At 40.8% G+C, this 20,469-nt stretch overlaps 2 protein-coding genes across 6 annotated transcripts in view; both read right to left on the bottom strand.

Moving 5' to 3' along the window:
- SLC26A5 (solute carrier family 26 member 5) overlaps positions 1-20,469 on the bottom strand; it is a gene marked incomplete at both ends in the record, with an annotated part of 54,639 nt that overhangs the window by 13,378 nt on the left and 20,792 nt on the right. For 2 of the 5 annotated variants that reach the window (XM_080701312.1, XM_080701314.1), the window contains 10 exons: positions 6,116-6,306; positions 8,342-8,396; positions 10,306-10,506; positions 11,276-11,383; positions 12,807-12,899; positions 13,355-13,424; positions 16,653-16,759; positions 16,983-17,078; positions 18,278-18,355; positions 19,154-19,267. The exons of 1 other annotated variant lie outside the window; for it this stretch is intronic. In XM_080701312.1, coding sequence (XP_080557438.1) covers positions 6,116-6,306; positions 8,342-8,396; positions 10,306-10,506; positions 11,276-11,383; positions 12,807-12,899; positions 13,355-13,424; positions 16,653-16,759; positions 16,983-17,078; positions 18,278-18,355; positions 19,154-19,267 — 1,113 coding nt within the window. Of the gene's footprint in view, positions 1-6,115; positions 6,307-8,341; positions 8,397-10,305; positions 10,507-11,275; positions 11,384-12,806; positions 12,900-13,354; positions 13,425-16,652; positions 16,760-16,982; positions 17,079-18,277; positions 18,356-19,153; positions 19,268-20,469 lie in introns of those variants that run through there. 2 more of the 5 variants (XM_080701313.1, XM_080701315.1) reach the window with 2 other exon arrangements.
- LOC308266937 (small ribosomal subunit protein uS15) lies at positions 19,353-20,009 on the bottom strand. The gene has a single exon (XM_080701318.1). It carries the CDS (start codon positions 20,000-20,002, stop codon positions 19,547-19,549), a length of 456 nt encoding a protein of 151 aa, XP_080557444.1. The 5' UTR covers positions 20,003-20,009; the 3' UTR covers positions 19,353-19,546.

The raw sequence follows: 20,469 nt of genomic DNA, 5'->3' as shown, positions 1-20,469 counted from the left end.
TGAATGTTTAAGTTACAGAAGAAAAAGCTGACAGACTAGAAATTGCTGTTACATTGAAATATTTAAATTTATGAATTTTCAGATAGAAAAATTAAAGCCCTTCATTCATAAAAATCTAACCAATATTCTTTCTTTGAATTCTTTTTTCTAACCCTGTCCTAGTCTTTCTTAAGATATAAAATAGAGCAAATCATTTCCTCAAGTAAATGACTGGAGATAAATGTTTTTCTGAATGTTTTGATTAAATGTAAGTATTTAGAACACACTGGTCTTTCCCTTTTTCATAGAGTCACATTCTCAAGTAACACCAAGTAAGCTGAAATTAGGTATATTAAGCTCAGTCAGGACTAACACTGATAAAAATTAAATAGCCTTGACATTTCAGTTAGGAACATGATGAAAACTCTAAAGGGCTGCATATTAAATAATTATTTCAAAATATGTTTCTGCCTAGGCATATTTATACAGATAGCATCAACATACATAGATTAGCATATTTGTTCCTATTACAAAAGATAAAATATGCATTTACTGGTAACTCCTTCCATCTAAAGTATGTATGTAGGTAGGTAGGTGTGCACATACAGATGGTACCCGTGGTTCAGCTTACTTCACGGTGGTGCAAAAGCGATATGCTTTCAGTAGAAACTATACTTTGAATTTGGGTTCTTTTCCTGGGCTGGCAGTATACTACATGATATGTGATGCTGGACGGCAACCAGGTCAGCCATGTAATCATGAAGGTAAAAAAAAACTGGTATTCTAGTGTACTGTGTTATGATGTTAAGTAGGTTAGGTATATTAAGTGCATTTAATTTACAATACTTTCAATTTATGATAGGTTTAAGTTGTGACCCTATCATAAGCTGAAAGGAGCTTCTGTACATATATGTGTAGATGCATATATGTGGGTATATATATATTCACATAGTACATATATCAGGGTGCTAATAAATCAGGATGCAAAGGGTTTATATCTAAAAAACTAGTTAGATTTTTTTTAAATTTAATTTCCATGACACTTCTTAGGTTCATGTATTACATAATGTGACATGTTCTAACCAGTAAGATGTTCAGCCGTGATTCAGTTCAGTTCATGGGCAGGCATGTTACCTGGCACAGTGCTAACTTTTGACCATTGTTGCTGAGACTGAGAGGTTTCAAAACTGTTGCACGTGTTTTGGTTAGCTAAATATTTAGAGAAGTAATACTTTTATCAGTTTTCAAACTTTTATCAGCACTCAAAACATCAAAAATCTAAACATACTGAATCCTAAAAACATTGCAGCACACTAAAAAAGACCCACAGCATTTTTTGCACTCACTAAAGCATACAGACTCACACCAAGGAAGTTTGGTTTCATTTTAGAACTTAAATTGATTTTGCTATCTTTAAAGGGGCAGACATAATAGATACAGCCTTCCCCACCACATTCCCTTCCCTCCCTCATCCCCACACAAGGGCACACCCCCCCACCCCCCAACACACAGAAAAACACATCTACCCACTCCAGGGCAGACAGGGTTTGCTACCCTCTGTTTTCTTGATACACACGAAAGGGCAGACTCATTTTCTCAAAATAAACACATGGAAGAGAGTACCTCCTTTCTCTGCTAAACAGGTTAAGGATGCAAAAGCAAACCACACAGAATGTATATTTTAGACATTACCTGAAAATTACAAAATGAGTTACTCCCAAAGCTTGAAAAGGATCCAGACCCTTAGCTGTTTTTCTGGGTCCCACCTCAAGTAAGATTGGCAATGGGACCCCATTATCAACTACCATATGCTTATAGAGTGACATCTGTGACATTCATTGGAATTCCCTTAGCCCTGCTCTGATTGTTTCCAAATCCCTTCCATCTGTCTGAGGCAGAGATCAACCACTGTCATCTTCTGCAGGATCTGAGAAAGACAAAGGACTTTTTTCTTTATGAGACACTTCTGAAAACAGGGTTCCCCCACATTGCCCTAAAGTGAGGCTAGTCTAGGCCCCAGTCTATCAATGTGGATAATGATGGATAATGCCCATTCTGATAGGGCAGTATGAATCTGAATTTGAATCAGGGCTGAAAAGCATAAGGCATACACTAGCAGAAACTGATGCCCAGAAAGAACAAGTGGCATTATACATTTCTTCAAAGAAGACAGTAAGTCAAAAGAAGGTCAGGAACATTTTCCAGTGTATGAAATAATTCTAAGTAAAATATGACATATTTACATAGAGGTGAAATGGTGTTTTTTGAAACATACTCAAATTCTTATATTCTAAAACAAAAATATATTTCCCACTTTTGATAAGTGCTTTTTATGTATATGATAGAATTCTATTTAAACAGGTTAAAAATTGGGGAACAGAAAAGTAACATATAAGCCCGACATGGGGGTACAGGCTGAGACAGGAGGATCGCTGTTTGCAGCCAGCCTCAGGTACTCACTGAGGTCCTCCGCAACTTAGTGAGACCGTTTCAAAATAAAGAATAAAAAGGCCAGGTGTGGTGGCGCACGCTTATAATCCCAGCATTTGGGAGGCTAAGACCAGAGGATCATGGTTCACGAACAGCCTCAGCTACTTAGTGAAGCCCTCCACAACTCAGTGAGACCCTGTTTCAAAATAAAGAATAAAAAATTGGGCAGGGGGTGTAGCTCGGTGGTCATATGCCTCTGGGTTCCATCCCCAGACCCGCAAAAATAAAATAAAATAAAATAAAATAAAAAAGAATAAAATGTAGGACTGAAGTGTAGTTCGGAGGTAGAATGCCCCTGGGTTCAATCCCCAGTTCCGCCAAAAAAAAAAAAAAGAGAAAAAAGTAAAATATAAACATGTAAGCTGTGGACAAGTACACTTTTTGTATACTTAATTAGCCTTGAGAATCTACTGTGTAGAAGACATTTGTTGAAGACTGATGCTAAAGAATATGCAATTAGGTATTTTATAATATTGTTTAAATCTTTAAATTCTACTGCAATGGCTGAAATGATATGGGCTGTTTTTACAAAAGTTTCTAGTATAAACTGAAGTTCTATAACTATGTGCTCTTTCAGAAGGCAGTCTGTGTTAGAATGCAGATGTATCTGACCTTGTGTATAATGATCAATTAACTGGATGCAAGTCTAATTTCATTCTAGGACAGGACAAAGCATTGCTTAGAAGGGAGGGATCTACTTTAAATCAAATTAGGAAAGTCACTGAGAACCCTAACAGCATGCTAACATAATTCTATGGGGATCTGCCCACTATCCCAAAGGTGTCTTCTTGATGAAAATGGAAACAAGAGTCAATAAGAAAACAGAAAGGAACAAACTATTAGTAGGAAATTTGAAAAGAGGAAACTTCAGACAGGTTGGCTAATGCCTGTGCGTTGTGCGGCAGTTGTTAGATATTAGGAAAAACTACGAGAGCAAGATCTATCGATGACAAACTGTCTTAAAGGCCCTCCTCAACCTCTGGACATTTCACATTTCTCTCTCAACTCTAAAGAATGGTTGAGTTAAGCATTTTACTCACTCAGGCTAAAAAACAAGTTTGATGAATCATTAACTGATAACTATTATAGACTAGGGAAAATACTAAGTTATAACTGAGCATCACCTTTCTTAAAAACCATAATCTTTAAAGCTAATTCACTATTAGCAACAACAACAAAACTTCTAGGAAATCCTACTGGCAACAGTTGTGACAATGTGAGCATCAGAAAAAATATAATGAAGTGAAACATTAAAACTATAAAAACTCACAAGACTACAGCTATAGCAAAAAAAGACAACTCTATGAAAAAATTAATTTGTCAGCTGGGTGTGGTGGCACACGCTTGTAATCCCAGTACTTGGGAGGCTGGAGGATGACATGTTCAAAGCCAGCCTCAGCAATTTAGTAAGACCCTGTTTCAAAATAAAGAATAAAGCTGGGCGTGGTGGCGCACACTTGTAATCCCCGCGTTTGGGAGGCAGACGCAGGAGGATCGCGCAGGTTTGAAGCCAGCCGCGCTAGCTTAAGAGACCCTGTTTCCAAATAAAAAAATATAAAAACAGGTCTGGGAGTGTAGCGTGGAGGCAGAAGGGTTTCCAGGAACCCCAAAATATAAAAACAGGTCTGGGAGTGTAGCGTGGAGGCAGAAGGGTTTCCAGGAACCCCAGTACCACCACCAAAATAAATAAATAAAATAAAGAATAAAATAGGGCTGGGGGTATCACTCAGAGGTAGAATGCCCCTGGGTTCCATTCCTGGTAACACACACACACACACACACACACACACACACACACACACACACACACCTGTCACCATCTATTAAGCCAGTTCCTTATGAACTTCATAATTAAATGGAAATAAAGCATTCAACTTGCTTTTCCAATAAGAACTGTATTTAGCCAGGCATGGTGGCACACGCTTGTAATCCCAGCACTTGGGAGGCTGAGACAGGAGGATCGCACAGGTTTGAAGCCAGCCTCAGCTACTTAGTGAGGCTCTCAGCAACTTAGTGAAACCTAGTTTCCAAATAAAGTATAAAATAGGTCTGGCAGTATAACCCGGAGGTAGAAAAGCCCCTGGGTTCCACCCCTAGTACCACACACACACACACACAAAAAAAAAAAAAAAAAAAAAAAAAAAACTGTCTTTAAAGATGATCAAATAGCTCCAAGTTGAGGAGAAGAAGCTATCATTTACATAAATTAATCAACTAATAAATGCAGGAGAAATAAGAGAACTAAAAAAAGATTCACAAACCTTAATAAGGTTGCTGATTAAGGCTAATGATTGCCACCTATTGTTATAATTTCTGGTTGAGTGGCTAATGGGAAACTAGACATTTATTTAATGCAAAAAAATCCTATGGATAGCTGTCATCTAGCGAACTAAGCACTGGTACTCGTAGGTGAACTCGATATACTTGTTCTCTGATACATGGAATATGATGCATGGATGTTACCTGTGACAAAATGTTAAAGCAAGTTGTGTATTGAATTGAACAAGCTAAACGACACTATGAGGAAGTGAGACAAGAAGAAAGGATCCTGTTAGACAAGTTTTCCTCCAGTCTTTTTGACAGACAAGTGAACGTCATACACACACACACACACACACACACACACACACACACACGAACTGTGCTTGATTAAAATGAGACTAAAGGGTCTTAAAAGGACATGACCAGTTACAATGTAAGATCATAGAATAAATAAATGTAAGTTTGGACAAACCAACTTCAAAGCTGAGGAAAAATGTGGAAATTTAAGTATGGTCTATGGTAAAAATGTTCTGGAATCAAAAAGCAGAGATTGCTGACTAAAAATATAGGTTATAAAACACTGGGTACATTTTTTTTTTTTGTTTGTTAAAACTAAATATGGCCGGGTGTGGTGGAGCACGCTTGTAATCTCCACGCTTGGGAGGCGGAGACAGGAGGATCGCCCAGGTTCCTAAGAGACCCTGTTTCCAAATAAAAATATAAAAAATAGGTGTCTGGGAGTGTAGCCTGGAGGTAGAAGGGTTTCCAAGAACCCCAGTACCAAAAAAAATAAAAACCCTAAATATGTATGCATAGAAAAAGGTCTGAGAGGCTATGCATTAAGGTATTGTCAGTGGCCATCTCTGTATGGTGGGAATCTAATGTTTATATATTTTTATATTTGCTCAACTACTTTTTCAAAACACCCACAGTGTACTTATTTCCCATATTAATAAGAGGTTTATAAAAGACAAACTTCTAGAAAATTATGGATTTCCCTCTTCAGGTAGATAACAGATCTAGGCAGTCTGTAGCCACACAAGTAAAAAACTAAGGAACCACTACCATCTGGTGACAGCATATTCTATTTGCAGGCAAAGTACTTCAATGAGATAAAATTTGAGTGCTTGGCTTGCAGAGATAATACTAAAATGTAACAGAAATACCACTGCACAATAAGTGCAGGTAAAAGGCTAATTTATCTTTGAAATCCTCAATTTAAACACAAGTTAGATACATCCTGCTATGCGTCATTCACCCTCCAAATCAAGCTTTGACTAGTAGTATTTACCCTTAGGGAAAAAAATCTAGGTATTTAAAATGCATAAGTTATAATTTCACAAGAGCAGCCCCAAACTCCATCCATCCCAGGCTGGGTCCTCCTCTATGCCTCAGGTGTAGGAGTGGCGTTGGGCTCTAAATCCTCCTCAGGAGGGGGAGCGGAGGCTTCCTGTTCAGCAAGTGCCTCTCGAGCTTGGCTGCCTAAAACTGCATCATGGATGCTATAGAACAGCAGCTCCTTTAAGGCAGGATTTTCAAAAAATCTATTTCGAGTAAGGTCATTCACAACTTGCGCTATAAAAAGAAAAAAGAAAAGAAAATTATTCTACACACTAGGTCTTGTCTGAAGCATAAAAGAGTAACATTTTTATATTGTTTGAATATTAAGATGTCACAGTAAAAGTCTCCACTCCAATCCCTGTCTCTATTACATCGTATCTCCAACCCCAAGAAACCATTTTTGTATTTCTATATTTATTTTTAATTTTTTTTTTTTGGTGTGGTACTGGGGGTGGAACCCAGGGGCTTTTCCACCTCCAGGCTATACTCCCAGACCTATTTTATACTTTATTTGGAAATAGGGTCTCACTAAGTTGCTGAGAGCCTCACCAAGTAGCTGAGGCTGGCTTCGAACCTGTGCCATCTTCCTGTCTCAGCCTCCCAAGCACGGAGATTACAAGCATGTGCCACCATGCTCAGCTTATTTTTTTTTAATTTGAAAAAGGATCTCAGTAGGTTGATGAGAACCTCACTACTTGCTGAGGATGTCCTTGAACCTGTGATCCTCCTGGTTCAGCCTCACAAGTACTGAGATTACAAGAGTGCACTATCACACCTAGCTTAGGAAGCCACTTTTATTACTTTCCTATGTATTATTCCAGGATTTCTTTAGGAAAATATAAGTAAATATGAGTATATATATATATATATATATATATATATATATTTTTTTTTTTTTTTTTTTTTTTTTTTTTTGGTGGTGGGGGTACTGGGGTTCCTGGAAGCCCTCCTACCTCTGGGCTATACTCCCAGACCCATTTTTACATTTTTATTTGGAAACAGGGTCTCCTAAGCCAGCGCACGAGGCTGGCTTCGAACCTGCGCGATCCTCCTGTCTCTGCCTCCCAAGCGCGGGGATTACAAGCATGCGCCACCATGCCCGGCATGAGCATATATTTTTATTTTACCTGTTTTATTGCCCAAAAGATAGCACAATATATTTTACTTTATTTTTTTGCCACTACATGGTATTCTATTGCATAGATGTATCCTAGTTTATTTTTAACTGTTCTTGTTTTCCACTCTATATTTTTTTGGCACTGGGGACTTGAACCCAGAAGCATTCTACCTCTAAGCTATACTCCCAGTCCTTTTTACTTTTTGTTTTGAAACAGGGTCTCAATAAGTTGCTGAAGCGGAGTGTGGTGGCACATGGTTGTAATCCCAGCATTCGGAGGCTGAAACCAGAGGATCGCAGTTCGTGGACGGCCTCAACTACTTAGTGCGGCCCTCCACAACTTAGTGAGACCCTGTTTCAAAATAAAGAATAAAAAATAGGGCAGGAGGTGTAGTCGAATGCCCCTGGGTTCCATCCCCAGACCTGGGGGGGAAAAAAAAAAGGTTGCTGAAAGTCTAAGTTGCTGAGGTTGCTGAGGCTCCCCTCTAACCTGTGATCTTCCTGTCTTAGCCTCCCAAGTATTGGGATTATGCATGCCACCATGCCCAGCCCAGTCTTTTGTTTTTATAGACAATACTGTAATGACTAGCATGTTGCTGGATTTGCTGCATTAAAAGGTAAATGCATTAGTCATTCCGATAGAGCGTGTTGGCTGGCCATACTCATACCAATTACATCTAAAAGAACCTCTTCTTCCACCTGTGGAATGCTGTGAGGCATGCTGCCAAACATTTTTTTTTTCCACCTGACAGGTGAAAAATGGTGTCTTTAGGTAGATTTCATTTTTCAAGCACTGTTTTAACCAAAATATGAAACAAAAATAGCAGGCAAAGTATTCTGAAACCATTGAATGGAAAAACATATAACTAGAATGATTTTATAAAGCTATAATATGTTTATGACAGACAAAATATAGTAAACAATAGTTCATTGGCTTCTTCCCTTTGGTTCAGAAGGCCTGAGCTGGAGTAACCCAGTGGTATGAGTACCTGTGAGTGGCTAATTTCAAAGCTGGATTTACAGTGATTTTTTTAGAGGAATATTTTAATTTTTATAAAAAAAACTCAAATTACGGGAAAATTTTCCAAAGGCAGTTCTTAATAAAAGAAACCAAAATATTAAAATGCTTCCCCATTCTAAAGATATACTCACCACTGCATCCTGCCAAATAAACATAAATACCGACATCTCCATATTCTTTTACAATCTGTAATGATGTTAAAATAAAGATTAGTTTCTTTTGCCTCTGTGCCAGATGTAAGTGGTTTTCTACATATATATATATATATATGACACTGATTTATTCATTGAACTATTTAGCTTTAATAATTATGCATTTTTGAGCTAGCCTATTAAAAGTAATTTATATTTCTTTTGCTTTTTATACAGACAGTGATAACTAGAGGTATCAAAATGGCTACATTTTACTTGTGTAACAAAAGTACTATGGCAATAATTTTAAAAAATCTTTTTATGTCTCTGTGGTACTAGGGCTTGGACCCAGGAGCATTCCAAACTTCACTCCCAGCCCTTTTTAATTTTTGTTTTGAAATAATCTTGCTAGGTTGCTGAGAGTCTTGCTACATTGCTGAGGTTGGCCTCAAACCTTCAGTACTCCTGTTTCAGCCTCTCAAGTACTGGGATTACGGATGTGTGTCCCCGTCCCTGGCTAAAAATAAAAGTCTCCTTACAGAGATAGATGCAAAAATAATTGCAGATGACATAAATGACTGGAGTGCACTTCAAATAAGAGAAGAGAAAGCAGATGGCAGGTAAAAATGACATCAGATTGCTCATGAATTGATAATGTTGAAGCTGAGTGATAGTTACGTGGGGACTCCTTATACTACTGTGTTTTATACTTTTGTATATTTAAAATGTTTCCATAATCAAAAGTTGAAAAAAAACCCAAAGCAATGAATTGAAAGAGTTGAAAGGAACTCTAGTCCAGCTATTCAACATGACTCAGTACTGGGGATTGAACCTAGGGGCATTCTTCCTCCAAGCTACACCCAGCCTTTTTTTGTTTTTGTAAATTGGTTTCTTTTTCTTTTTCTTTTTCTCCTTCCTTCCTTTCTTTCCTCCCTCCCTCCTTCCTTCCTTTCTTTCTTTCTTTCTTTCTTTCTTTCTTCCTTTCTTTCTTTCTTTCTCTTTCTTTTTTGTTGGTACTGGAGTTCCTGGAAGCCCTTCTACCTCCGGGCTACACTCCCAGACCTATTTTATATTTTTATTTGGAAACAGGATCTCTTAAGCCGGCCCGGCTGGCTTGGAACCTGCGCGATCCTCCTGTCTCCGCCTCTCAAGCGCGGGGATTACAAGCGTGCACCACCACGCCCGGCATTCTTTTTTCTTTTAATTACGCATCATACTTGGGTATAGAATGATAGGAATATACATGTACACATGTCTTGCTGCATTTCCTTCCGGGTCCTGACCCCTTCCACCCCTTCCCATACATGTTTTCCATATTGGTACTGGTAATTTAAAATATGTACTTAGCGTTATCTCAACCATTACCTTCCTTTTTTATTTTTTATTTTTCCTTTTTAGTACTGGGGATGGAACCCAGGGGCATTCTACCTCTGAGCTACCCCTCCAGCCCTATTTTTTTATTCTTTATTTTGAAACAGGGTCTCACTAAGTTGCAGAGGGCCTCACTACGTAGCTGAGGCTGTCCTCGAACCCCGATCCTCCTGTCTTAGCCTCCTGAATTCCGGGATTACAAGCATGCGCCAACACGCCCGGCTAACTTACCTTCTTTAAGTCCATCCTGCCCTCTCCCTGAACCCCCTGCATCACTCCATTGGAGTCTCTGCTCCTCTATCTGATCTGAGGTTACTCTTGTTTCTAAAGGTCTTTATAGTTTCCACATATGAGAAAAAAAACCACACAACAGCTTTTCGCTTTTTGAGACTGGCTTATCTCACTTCGCACGATACTTTCAAGTTCCATCCGTTCTTCTGCAACAGGTTTCATGAAGTTGCTGAGCATTTTGCCAAGCTGTTGAGCCTAGTCTTGAACCAGGGTATCCTCTCTCAGCCTCCCAAGTACTGGGATTATAGGCATGCGGCCCTGAGCACAGAGCTATTAAATGGTTTGGTGAAGATAATACTCACCCCTGCCAGAGTTTTTACTCCAACAGAATCAATAAAATTGACTTGTGTGAAGTCCAAAATGACAGTGTGGACATTTTCTACCGGGGGCATAAATCTTTGCATTTCTTCAGGCAATGTGCTTTTGATGACGATTGGGGGGTATTTTACTTCATCGTCCTCGTCTTCAGGCTTGGTACCATCTTCTCCATCGACTTCTGCATCCTGCACCACAAATGAAACCAAAACAGAATTCTGTGAACAACTTACATTTCTGGTTGTGAGAGAGATTTGTCATGGAAGATTAGCACTTATATTCTCGAACTCCTGATTATGTGAGATCCCTTCTAAAATATTTGTCATTCCAGCTTCATGACCAAAAAAAAAAAAAACCATACTTTTAATATTTATAGGATATGTCCATTGATCTTTTCTTTCTCCTCCTTTTCTTTCTTTCTTTCCTTTCTTTTTTTCTTTGGTACTGGAGATTGAACCCAGGTACATTCACCTCCAACTTATACCACTTGCCCCTTTTTTATTTTTTATTTTTGTTTTTGCTGGTATTGGGGGTGGAACACAGGGGATTTCTACCTCTGGGCTACACTCCCAGACCTATTTTATATTTTATTTGGAAACAGAGTCTCATTAAGTTTCTGAGAGCCTCACTAAGTAGCTGAGGCTGGCTTCGAACCTCTGCGATCCTCCTGTCTCAGCCTCCCAAGCGCAGGGATTACAAGCGTGCGCCACCACGCCTGGCTTTTATTTTTTATTTTGAAACAGAGTTTTGCTAAGTTGCTCAGCGTCTCACTAGGTTGCTGAGGCTGGTTTTGAATCTGCAATCCATCTGTCTCAATCGCCTGAGTATTGGGATTACAGGTGTGTGCCAATGTATTCAGCCATTTTAGTAACTGCAAGCTGTGTTTAGACTTCAACCATGAGTAAAGATGGATGCATGCCATCAGAGAGGGAAGTGTACAATCCCAAGGCCACTCACCGGCTTGGCCACAGTGGCGTTGGCCATGTTTGCATTTCCCACTTCCTTCGCATACTTCCGCATGGCCTTTCTTCTTGCTCCCATTATGAGCGCGGGATTCACCCCTGTCTTCACAGAAGAGCAGTAGATACACAATCACTTCGTGGGTCCCATGGTCCTACACGAATACTATTCCTCTTCCCCCTGCCTCTTGTTCTGCCTTTCCCACAGGTGAGCTCTCTCCCATAGTTACTCCCTCACTGAGACAACACGAGTCGCTGTTCTTTCTCTTTATCCAAAACAACCAGAAGTTGAAATGTCAACGAGAACTTTTAGAGTGGTAGTTACCAAAACTTGGATTTTTCAAATTTGTCTGTGAGACTTTGTGTGTTGATGGGCAGTGTAGGGTTGAGTTTTAATCATGACCTAATGATCCCAAAGTAGGAAATCTAAGATTATTTTTTCACCTTCCTTCCTTCCTTCCTTCCTTCCTTCCTTCCTTCCTTTCTTTTTTCTTTTACTTTACTGGGGATGGAACCCAGGGGCATTCTACCTCTGATATACACCCCCAACCCTATTTTTTTTATTCTTTACTTTGAAAAAGGCAAAGGGCCTCACTAAGTAGCTGAGGCTGTCCTTGAACCACAATTCTCCTGTCTCAGCCTCCCAGATGCTGGGATTACAAGTGTGCACCACCATATCTGGCTTCACTTTTTTTTCCGGTACTAGATGGAACCCAGGGGTATTCTACCTCTGAGCTATTTCCCCAGCCCTATTTTTTATTCTTTTATTTTGAAACAGGGTCTCACTGAGTTGCAAAGTGCCTCACTAAGTAGCTGAGGCTGTCCACAAACCATGATCCTCTTGTTTCAGCCTTCCAGATGCTGGGATTATAAGCATGTGCCACCACACCTGGCTCACTTTCTTTATTAAAAAAGATTTTCTTGCTGGGTGAGATTCTCAGCAACCTAGTAAGACTGTTTCAAACCAAAAAATAAAATTGGGCTGAGTGTGTGGCTCATAGGTAGAACTCCCCTGGGGTCAATCCCTGGTACCACACACACAAGGAATGTATTTTTTTTTTTTTGTAAAAGATAACACACTCACACAGAGAAATGAAAAGTGGTCATGGATGTACAGCAATGAGATTGTGTTTAATATCACCTATGGGTTGTATACTAAAAAAATGCTTAACATGGTAAATGTTATGCATATTACCACAGTTTAAAAATGGAGAAATGAGAGGGGGGATGAAATAGTATAAAAGGGTATACTGAGACTTTTTTTGCTATTTGGTACTGAAGATTGAATTCAGGAAAATTCTACCTTCAAGCTACACCCCCAGTACTTTTTTGTTTTGAAACAAGGTCTCACTAGGTTGCTAAGGTTGATGGGGAACCTGCAATCCTCCCATCTCAGCCTCCCCAGTACTGGCATTACAGTTATGTGCCACCATGCCCAGTATCCTGCAATACTGAAATGACCCTCCCATCCCTGTCAATGCACACAAGTCCCCTCTTCAGAGATAATCACTCAATTTCATGTGACTCACCTTTCTTTTCAACGCATTGCTATACAAGTCACTGTTTGCATAGTAAATCGGGGCATTTATTTGGAATATTTTTATTCCAGGAACTTCTTTCACCTGAGAAGTAAAATATTAGTGCATTTAACACCTGACTATATTTCAGAATCAAAAGTTAAGTAATTAATGCCCGGTATAAAGTATAAAATTGAATCCAGACAGTAAAAAGTAGCTCAGGCTTTTCACTTTGACCACTATGCCTCCTTCCCCTTCATCCCTGACTTTTTTGTTTTGTTTTGTTTTGTTTTGTTTTGTGGTACTGGGGATGGAACCCATCTACCTCTGGGCTACACTTCCAGACCTATTTTATATTGTATTTGGAAACAGGGTCTCTTAAGCCAGCGAGGCTGGCTTCGAACCCAGACGATCTTCCTGTCTCCGCCTCCCAAGCACGGGGATTACAAGCTTTCGCCACCACGCCCGGCTTCATCCCTGATTTTTATCCTGGGTTAAAATATGACATTCAGTCACACCACACACTTACAATCTTGTAAAATATTAGGAAAAGATCCTACCTCCTCATACGCGTCTATATCGATGTACACATCAGTGTCAGGAAGCTGTCCCAGGACTTTGTAGCTCGGACTGGAGGTAGAGAGTGTGTTAAAGTCCACTGTGCTGAGGGGTGGAATGTGCTTAAACACAGCGAGTGGGCTCATTAGTGCATTCAGGAACACATGACCCTACTATGGACCCTTGGCATTCTGTCCCTGCAAGAGTCATGTGAGGGCACACAGGGAAAGCTGAGGTCCTTCGGGCTGGGGAGCTGGGCCTCAAGGCATGAGGACTTCAAGAGGTAGAGAAGGAAGGGGGCTTCCTGACCACCAGAGCACCCTGGAACCCCATTTCTACAGGTCTAATTCTACTGCTCCCAGCAAAGATCAGTCCTGACTGCTTCCCTGTCAACACCAGGAGCAAGGGAGTCTCTTTCCATAAACCCCCAAGAGATTTTATTTAAGTATCTTTTATGGTTATTGTCATATTGTACCTTGCTTATACTTAATGAAGCACATATAATTGCATATTCTGATTTTCTTTCTTTCTTTTTTTTTTTTTTTTTGTAGTACTGGGGATTGATCCCGGAGGTATTCTACCTCTGAGCTACACCCCCATCCCTATTTTATTTTGGAAGCAGGGCCTCACTAAGTCGAGGAGGGCCTCGCTAAGTCGAGGAGGGCCTCACTAAGTCAAGGAGGGCCTCACTAAGTCGAGGAGGGCCTCTGAGTTGCTGAGGCTACTTGTAAACCTTGGCTCCTCTATCTCAACCTCCCAAGTACTGGGATTACAAGTGTGTGCCACCACACCCAGCTCTGATTTTCTGAAAAAAGATTATGAAATGCAGATTAAAAGTTAGTTTCTGGGTTAATAAAGACACGTATTTAAACCATGATCCCACCACATACTGTGATATTGGATAAGTTATCCAATCACTCTAGGGCTCAGTTCCCACATCTGTGAAGTGGGGATGTTAATAGTCATTGAGTTGTTATGGTGAACTGACAGAACATCAGTCTTTGTGTATAAAACTTTAGTGCCTTATAGTAATACTTTAGTGCCTTCATTACTTCACTATTAACATCCTCACCATTATTATGGTCTGTCATCCTTAGGAGAATGCGACTGTTTTGAAGGGAAGAACCACGTCCTATTTATTGCAATATCCTGATTGTCTAGTATTTCCTTGAGAACATAGTAGATCTTTGACAAGTATGTAGTCAAGAAGATCATCATTATTCTAATATATTTTATAACACTAAACAGTGAGCTCTTTGGATAAAGAAACCAAATCTCCACCACATTTAAAGCACAGCACTCACAGTGCCAGGTGGAAGAGGCAATCAGAACCATTTTTCCGTAGACTGAAGTGGTCGTCTTGTAACTATGTGTGCTCGGAGGGAAACGGAGTGACTGCAACAAGCCCAGGCCAGCGCAGCTCTAGCCATCTCCTGCAACGCCTGGAGCGCAGGCCGTGAGGCAGCTGCTTGCTGACTCTGTGGGTCTCCCCGCTCCACCCACAAAGGCCCAGCGAGGCCACCGCAAGGACAGACACACACGCTCAGCACTTTTAAAGAATTACTGGATTTTAAAATCTGTACAGAACCAGAAGATCCTACTTAGGGATCTTCTAAAGTTAAGGGATACACTTTACCAGGCGTGGTGGCGCACACTCGTAAACCCAGCATTTGGGAGGCTGGGACAGAAGGATCACGGTTGTGGACAGCCTCAGCTACTTAGTGAGGTCCTTTGCAACTCAGTGAAATCTTGTTTCAAAATAAGGGAGAAAAATATAGGGCTAGGGTTGTACTTCGGAGGTAGAATGCTTCTGGGTTCCATCCCCGGTACGACAATAAATAAATAAATAAATAAATAAATAAATAAAATAAAATAAAAAAGGATATACTTTTTTTTTTTTTGGTGCTGGTGTTGGAACCCAGAACCTTGCACATGCTAAACATGAAATACTACTGAACTGCACCCTTAGCCCCCTACACTGTGTGTGTGTGTGGGGGGGGGTTGATACTTGGGATTGAACTCAGGGGCATTCTACTTCCAAGCTACACCTCCAGACTGATTTATTTTTTATTTGGAAACAGGGTCTAAGTTGCAGAGGGCCTAAGTTTCTGAGGCTGGCTGCAAATCTGCGATCCTCCTGTTTCAGCCTCCCAAGTACTGGGATTACAGGTGTGCACCGCCATGCCTGGCCCACATGTTTTACCCAGAAGAGCAAAAATAAAGCAGCATACCTCTGGGCCAGAAATGGCAGAAAGAGTAAGAAAATTAGGTTATTTATTTATTTATTTATTTATTTATTTATTTATACAGTACTGGGGACGGAACCCAGGGGCATTCTACCTCTGAGCTACACCCCTAGCCCTATTTTATATTTTTTATTTTTATTTGTTTATTTTTTTGGTGGTACTGGGGTTCCTGGAAACCCTTCTACTTCCGGGCTACACTCTCAGACCTATTTTATATTTTTATTTGGAAACAGGGTCTCAAGCCAGTGAGGCTGGCTTTAAACCTGCGCAATCCTCCTGTCTCCGCCTCCTACATGCAGGGATTACAAGTGTGTGCCACCACGCCCGGCAGAAATTAGGTTCTTAAAAAAATTCTTTGTATAGTATTGGGGATTGAACTCAGGTGCATTCTTCCTCTGAGCTATACCCTAGCCCTTTTTATTTTTTATTTTGAAACAGGTTACTGCGCTGGTCTCGAACCTGTGATTCTCCTGTCTCAGCCTCCCAAGTACTGGGGTTACAGGCATGTACCACCATTCCAGGCTTAAATAAAATCTTTAATGGAAGAATAAACTGTGTCATAGATACAGCAGCTGACAAAATTATATGGATTTTTTCCCTTTTTCATTTTTCGGGTGCTGGGGATGGAACTCAAGGCCTCTACCATGCTAAGAACATGCTCTACAATTAAGCTAAACTTCCAATCCCTACATGGAATATTTTGTTTTGCTCTGAGCTAAACCCCCAGCCCTATTTTTTAATTCTTTATTTTGAAACAGGGTCTCACTAAATTGAAGAGAGCCTCACTAAATAGCTGAGGCTGGCCACAAACCTATGTCCTCCTGTCTCAGCCTCCCTAGTACTGGGATTACAAGCCTGTGCCACCATGCCTGGCTACCATGGAATTTTTTATTAAATATTCCATCTATTGTCAACAAGTGGTATGAGTGGTGTAGCTCCCCCTCAGGCTGACTAGAAATAAACAAAGGGCTCTGCTTTCACCAATTCAAGTTGAAACTATATGTAAAGTCGGCCTGGTAATCCCAGCCAGGACACTCTCCCACTGGGCACTCACCTCTGTGTTCTGTAAATCACAGTCAACAGGGCAATGATCACAGCAGTGATCAAGCCGTAGTCCAACCCCAGGAACAAAGAGGACACAAACGTGGTGAGCCAGATGGTCTGAATAAGAGTCAGAAAGCATATAAAAAAACCATGGTCGAAATTCCATTAAGGGTTAAATTCCATAATGATTAAGCGTGTGCACATACACACAGTCGCACATATACTCACAGTGTGTCCCTTGCCCAACTGGGTACTGCACAAGCAGCTGATTTTATTAAAACCTCTCTCACATTTTTATTAACTCTGATAAAAGTTGCTTCGAAACATCACCTTTACTTACCAGCTCTATTTTGCTGGTTCTCCAGAAAAAGGGGAGATCTGAGAACTGCATAAACATTCCTTTCAGGTTGACGATCACAATGGCTGACAGCACAGCCTGAAACACAGCACAGTCACCCATGTCTCTCCGTTCGTGTCCACAGAGCCTGTTGCGGGCTCCTCGCTCTCCACCTGCTGCCCTCCCCATCTTCTTCCCACTCACTTCCTACGTGGCACTGATGGTACTTTTGGAGCCATGAACACCTGGATTCTCAGCACTTGATTAGCTAAAATGGGCCCTGGAAAACCAGGCTTAAATCCTGGTAGCAAACCCACATGGTGGTCAAGATGTGCACAGTTGCTGGTGCTGGGGATGTGGCTCAGTGGTAAAGCACTTGCTTAGTGTGCACGAGGCCTGGGTTCAGTCCCTAGTACCATAAGCAAATAAATAGATTAATTTAAAAAGTGGTACACAATTATACTTGGTGCTCAAGGATTATTTCACTCATAACCTTCCTACTTGTAATTTTCTTCATGTTGTTTCTGATCTCTCTTACATTAAATATATCAGCAAATAATTTTTTTTCCAAGTGTAGGTCATATCTTTGTGTGTGTGTGTGTGTGTGTGTGTGGTACTAGGGATGAAACCCAGGGGCTCTCTACCTCTGAGCTACACTCCCAGACCCATTTTTTATATTTTATTTGAAAATAAGGTCTCACTAAGTAGCTGAGGTTGGCTTTAAACCTGTGTCAGCCTCTCAAGTACTAGGATTACGAGTGTGCGCCACCATGCCCGGCTCATCTAATTTTTTTTTTTTTTTTTTTTTTGGTGGTACTGGGGTTCCTGGAAGCCCTTCTACCTCTGGGCTACACTCCCAGACCTATTTTTACATTTTTATTTGGAAACAGGGTTTCCTAAGCCAGCGCGCGCTGCTGGCTTCGAACCTGCGCGATCCTCCTGTCTCTGCCTCCCAAGCGCGGGGATTACAAGCGTGCGCCACCACGCCTGGCTCATCTCATATTTTTAATATAATTTTAAGGTCATAGAAGGTCAAAGAGAAGGAACCTTGGAGGTCAGCCCATTCAAGTCCCATTTTGCGGATAAGGAAAGCAAGACCAAGAGGAGCGGAGATGGCTTTGTCCTGGTGCCGTGGGGAGTTGCCGGAGATTATGGGGCAAGATCTTGGCCCTAGCCATGGCTCTTTCTTATGGTACCCAGCTAGGGGTATAGTAAAACTCCCTAAAATAGAACAGCACAAATAAAACAGCAAAGTCTCTACACATGGGAAAAACTCACACCACATCCATACTACACACCTGGGGTAATGATTCAAAGAGGAATCCAGTGGCTAATATGACCAGCAGAATCATTAAGGAAGCCAAACAACCTGCAAGCTGAAGGAGAGAAGACACATGGAAGGGGCTTTTAGGAGACCAGAGTAAGAGGCGAGGAGGCGCAGGTTGGTCTTATTCTTTGCACAATCACTAGGAAAATCAAGAAAATATGGATTCAAATAAGTCATACAAACCATTATTCAAACCTATAACCCTCTTTGAAGTTTTGATTTCTCTTATCGCTTTTAAACAGAAATGGAAACGCTCAAATATCCTTACTGAAATGTCTTTGTAAGAGATGGGAGAAAGATGTCTGGCATCAATCTGAGACCTATCAGGGATTGAAGAATTTAGACTGTCCAATATGATAGCCACATACCACGTACAGCTATTTAATTTTTTTTAAAAATTAAACTAAAATGAAAATTCAGTACTTGGCTGTACTAACCCCATTTCAAGGGTTCATGATCCACAAGTAGCCAGTGGCTGCCATATTGGATGGTGCAAACAGTGAACATTTCCATCACTACAGGGAGTTCTATTGGATCTGGCTGGCATCAGCCCACACTCAGTCTCAGGCTTTCATGACAACATCTCATTTCTGAACTTTGAGGTTGACCAGTAGCAAAGGGAATGCTGTATAACTTTCCAACTTAACTGGAGAATATACCTCTTTTCTATAGATAGTTCCTTGTGATTTGCTTCAACCAACCATGCCTGTCTTTGCTTCACTACACAGCTCACTGGAGCATGGATCTGCAGGCAGACTTGCTTTGTTTGGGTTCAGAATAAAACTGAGAGATTAGCATTTAATTACCACCCCAATCTCCAGTTTTTGGAGGCCTGTTGTACACCTACCTGTGTCTTCCCTCCGGTTCCCTCCTGAACAAGGCTTCGAGACAAGGAGCAAGAGATCGAAAAGGTCTGGAAGAGGGAGCCGATGGAATTGCATATTCCCAGGGCGATGAGCTCCTTTCCCATGTGGAAACAAAACATAGAGGACATAAGTCATTCTTCAAGAGAAGAGCATGTTAGCCCATTCAATAAACATCTTCAGCAATACAAGACTCTCTTCTCATTATGTTTCCAGATAAAATGATTTGTTGAGTATGAATTCAAAGTAGGAATCATGACAACTTTTATGGTGGGAAAAAACACTTTGGATTTTTATTGTGTCAGAGAGGAATTCTTTTTTTTTTTTTTTTTTTTTTAGTTAAACAATGATTTTATTGCTTGAGTACATAGAGAAATCTATGCCACCAGGGCAGAGGCTGTGGATGACTCATATTTCCAATTTGGAGGAAGGACCCGTTTGGTCTTATAATAACGAGCCAATCGGTGAATTCTGCTCTCTATCAGAATCAGACGAAATTTAGCATCCTTATCCTTTCTGTTTCTCTCAAGATGCTTTCGAACAGCAACTGCTTTCTTGATTAAATGGTAGAGATCCTCAGGAAGATCAGGAGCAAGTCCTTTGGACTTCAGGATTCTCAAGATTTTGTTGCCTGTCACAAAACGCACTTGTGCCACGCCATGTGAGTCCCTCAGGATCACACCGATCTGTGAGGGAGTTAGGCCCTTCTTGGCCAATTTGTAAATCTGCTCCTTTACGTCGTCAGACGTCAACTTCAGCCAGGTGGGGACGCTGCGGCGATAGGGCAGGGCCGACTGGGACAGGCCCTTCCCGGGAGCGTGCATGCGACCCATGATGGCGGAGGTCCGGCAGCAAAAAGAGAGTGTCAGAGAGGAATTCTGTGGTTTCACCCAAACCCTCCTTCCCAAACATAACTTGTACACAAACGGTGCCTTTTTAAAAAAAAAATTAAAAAGGAAACTGAAGTATAAGGGGGGAAATACCTTTGTTGTTTAAGAGAAAGCCCTTGCTGTAGAACCACTGGCGTCTTTAGCTACTGGGCTATTGCTCATCAGTAGGGCATGCCAGTGTCTTCCTGGGATCAGTGAGTCCTGCTCTTAGGCCCGCATTGGGTATCGCTAGTTTCATCACTAGTTTCGTTCTTGTATGAGTGTGCAGCATTGAGTCTCCCTTTAGAAATGCACATGGCACTAAAACAAACACTGTTACACCAAGATTATAGCTCTTTTCATTAAATATCTTACCAGTAGCTATGTTATAAAAGAAGGCAGCAGAGAGAATACTGTGGAGTTTGAGTGAT

The sequence above is a fragment of the Muscardinus avellanarius genome, assembly GCF_963383645.1.
Source record: "Muscardinus avellanarius genome assembly, chromosome: 9".
NCBI lineage: Eukaryota > Metazoa > Chordata > Mammalia > Rodentia > Gliridae > Muscardinus > Muscardinus avellanarius.
This window is presented reverse-complemented; position numbering and strand designations above follow the sequence as displayed.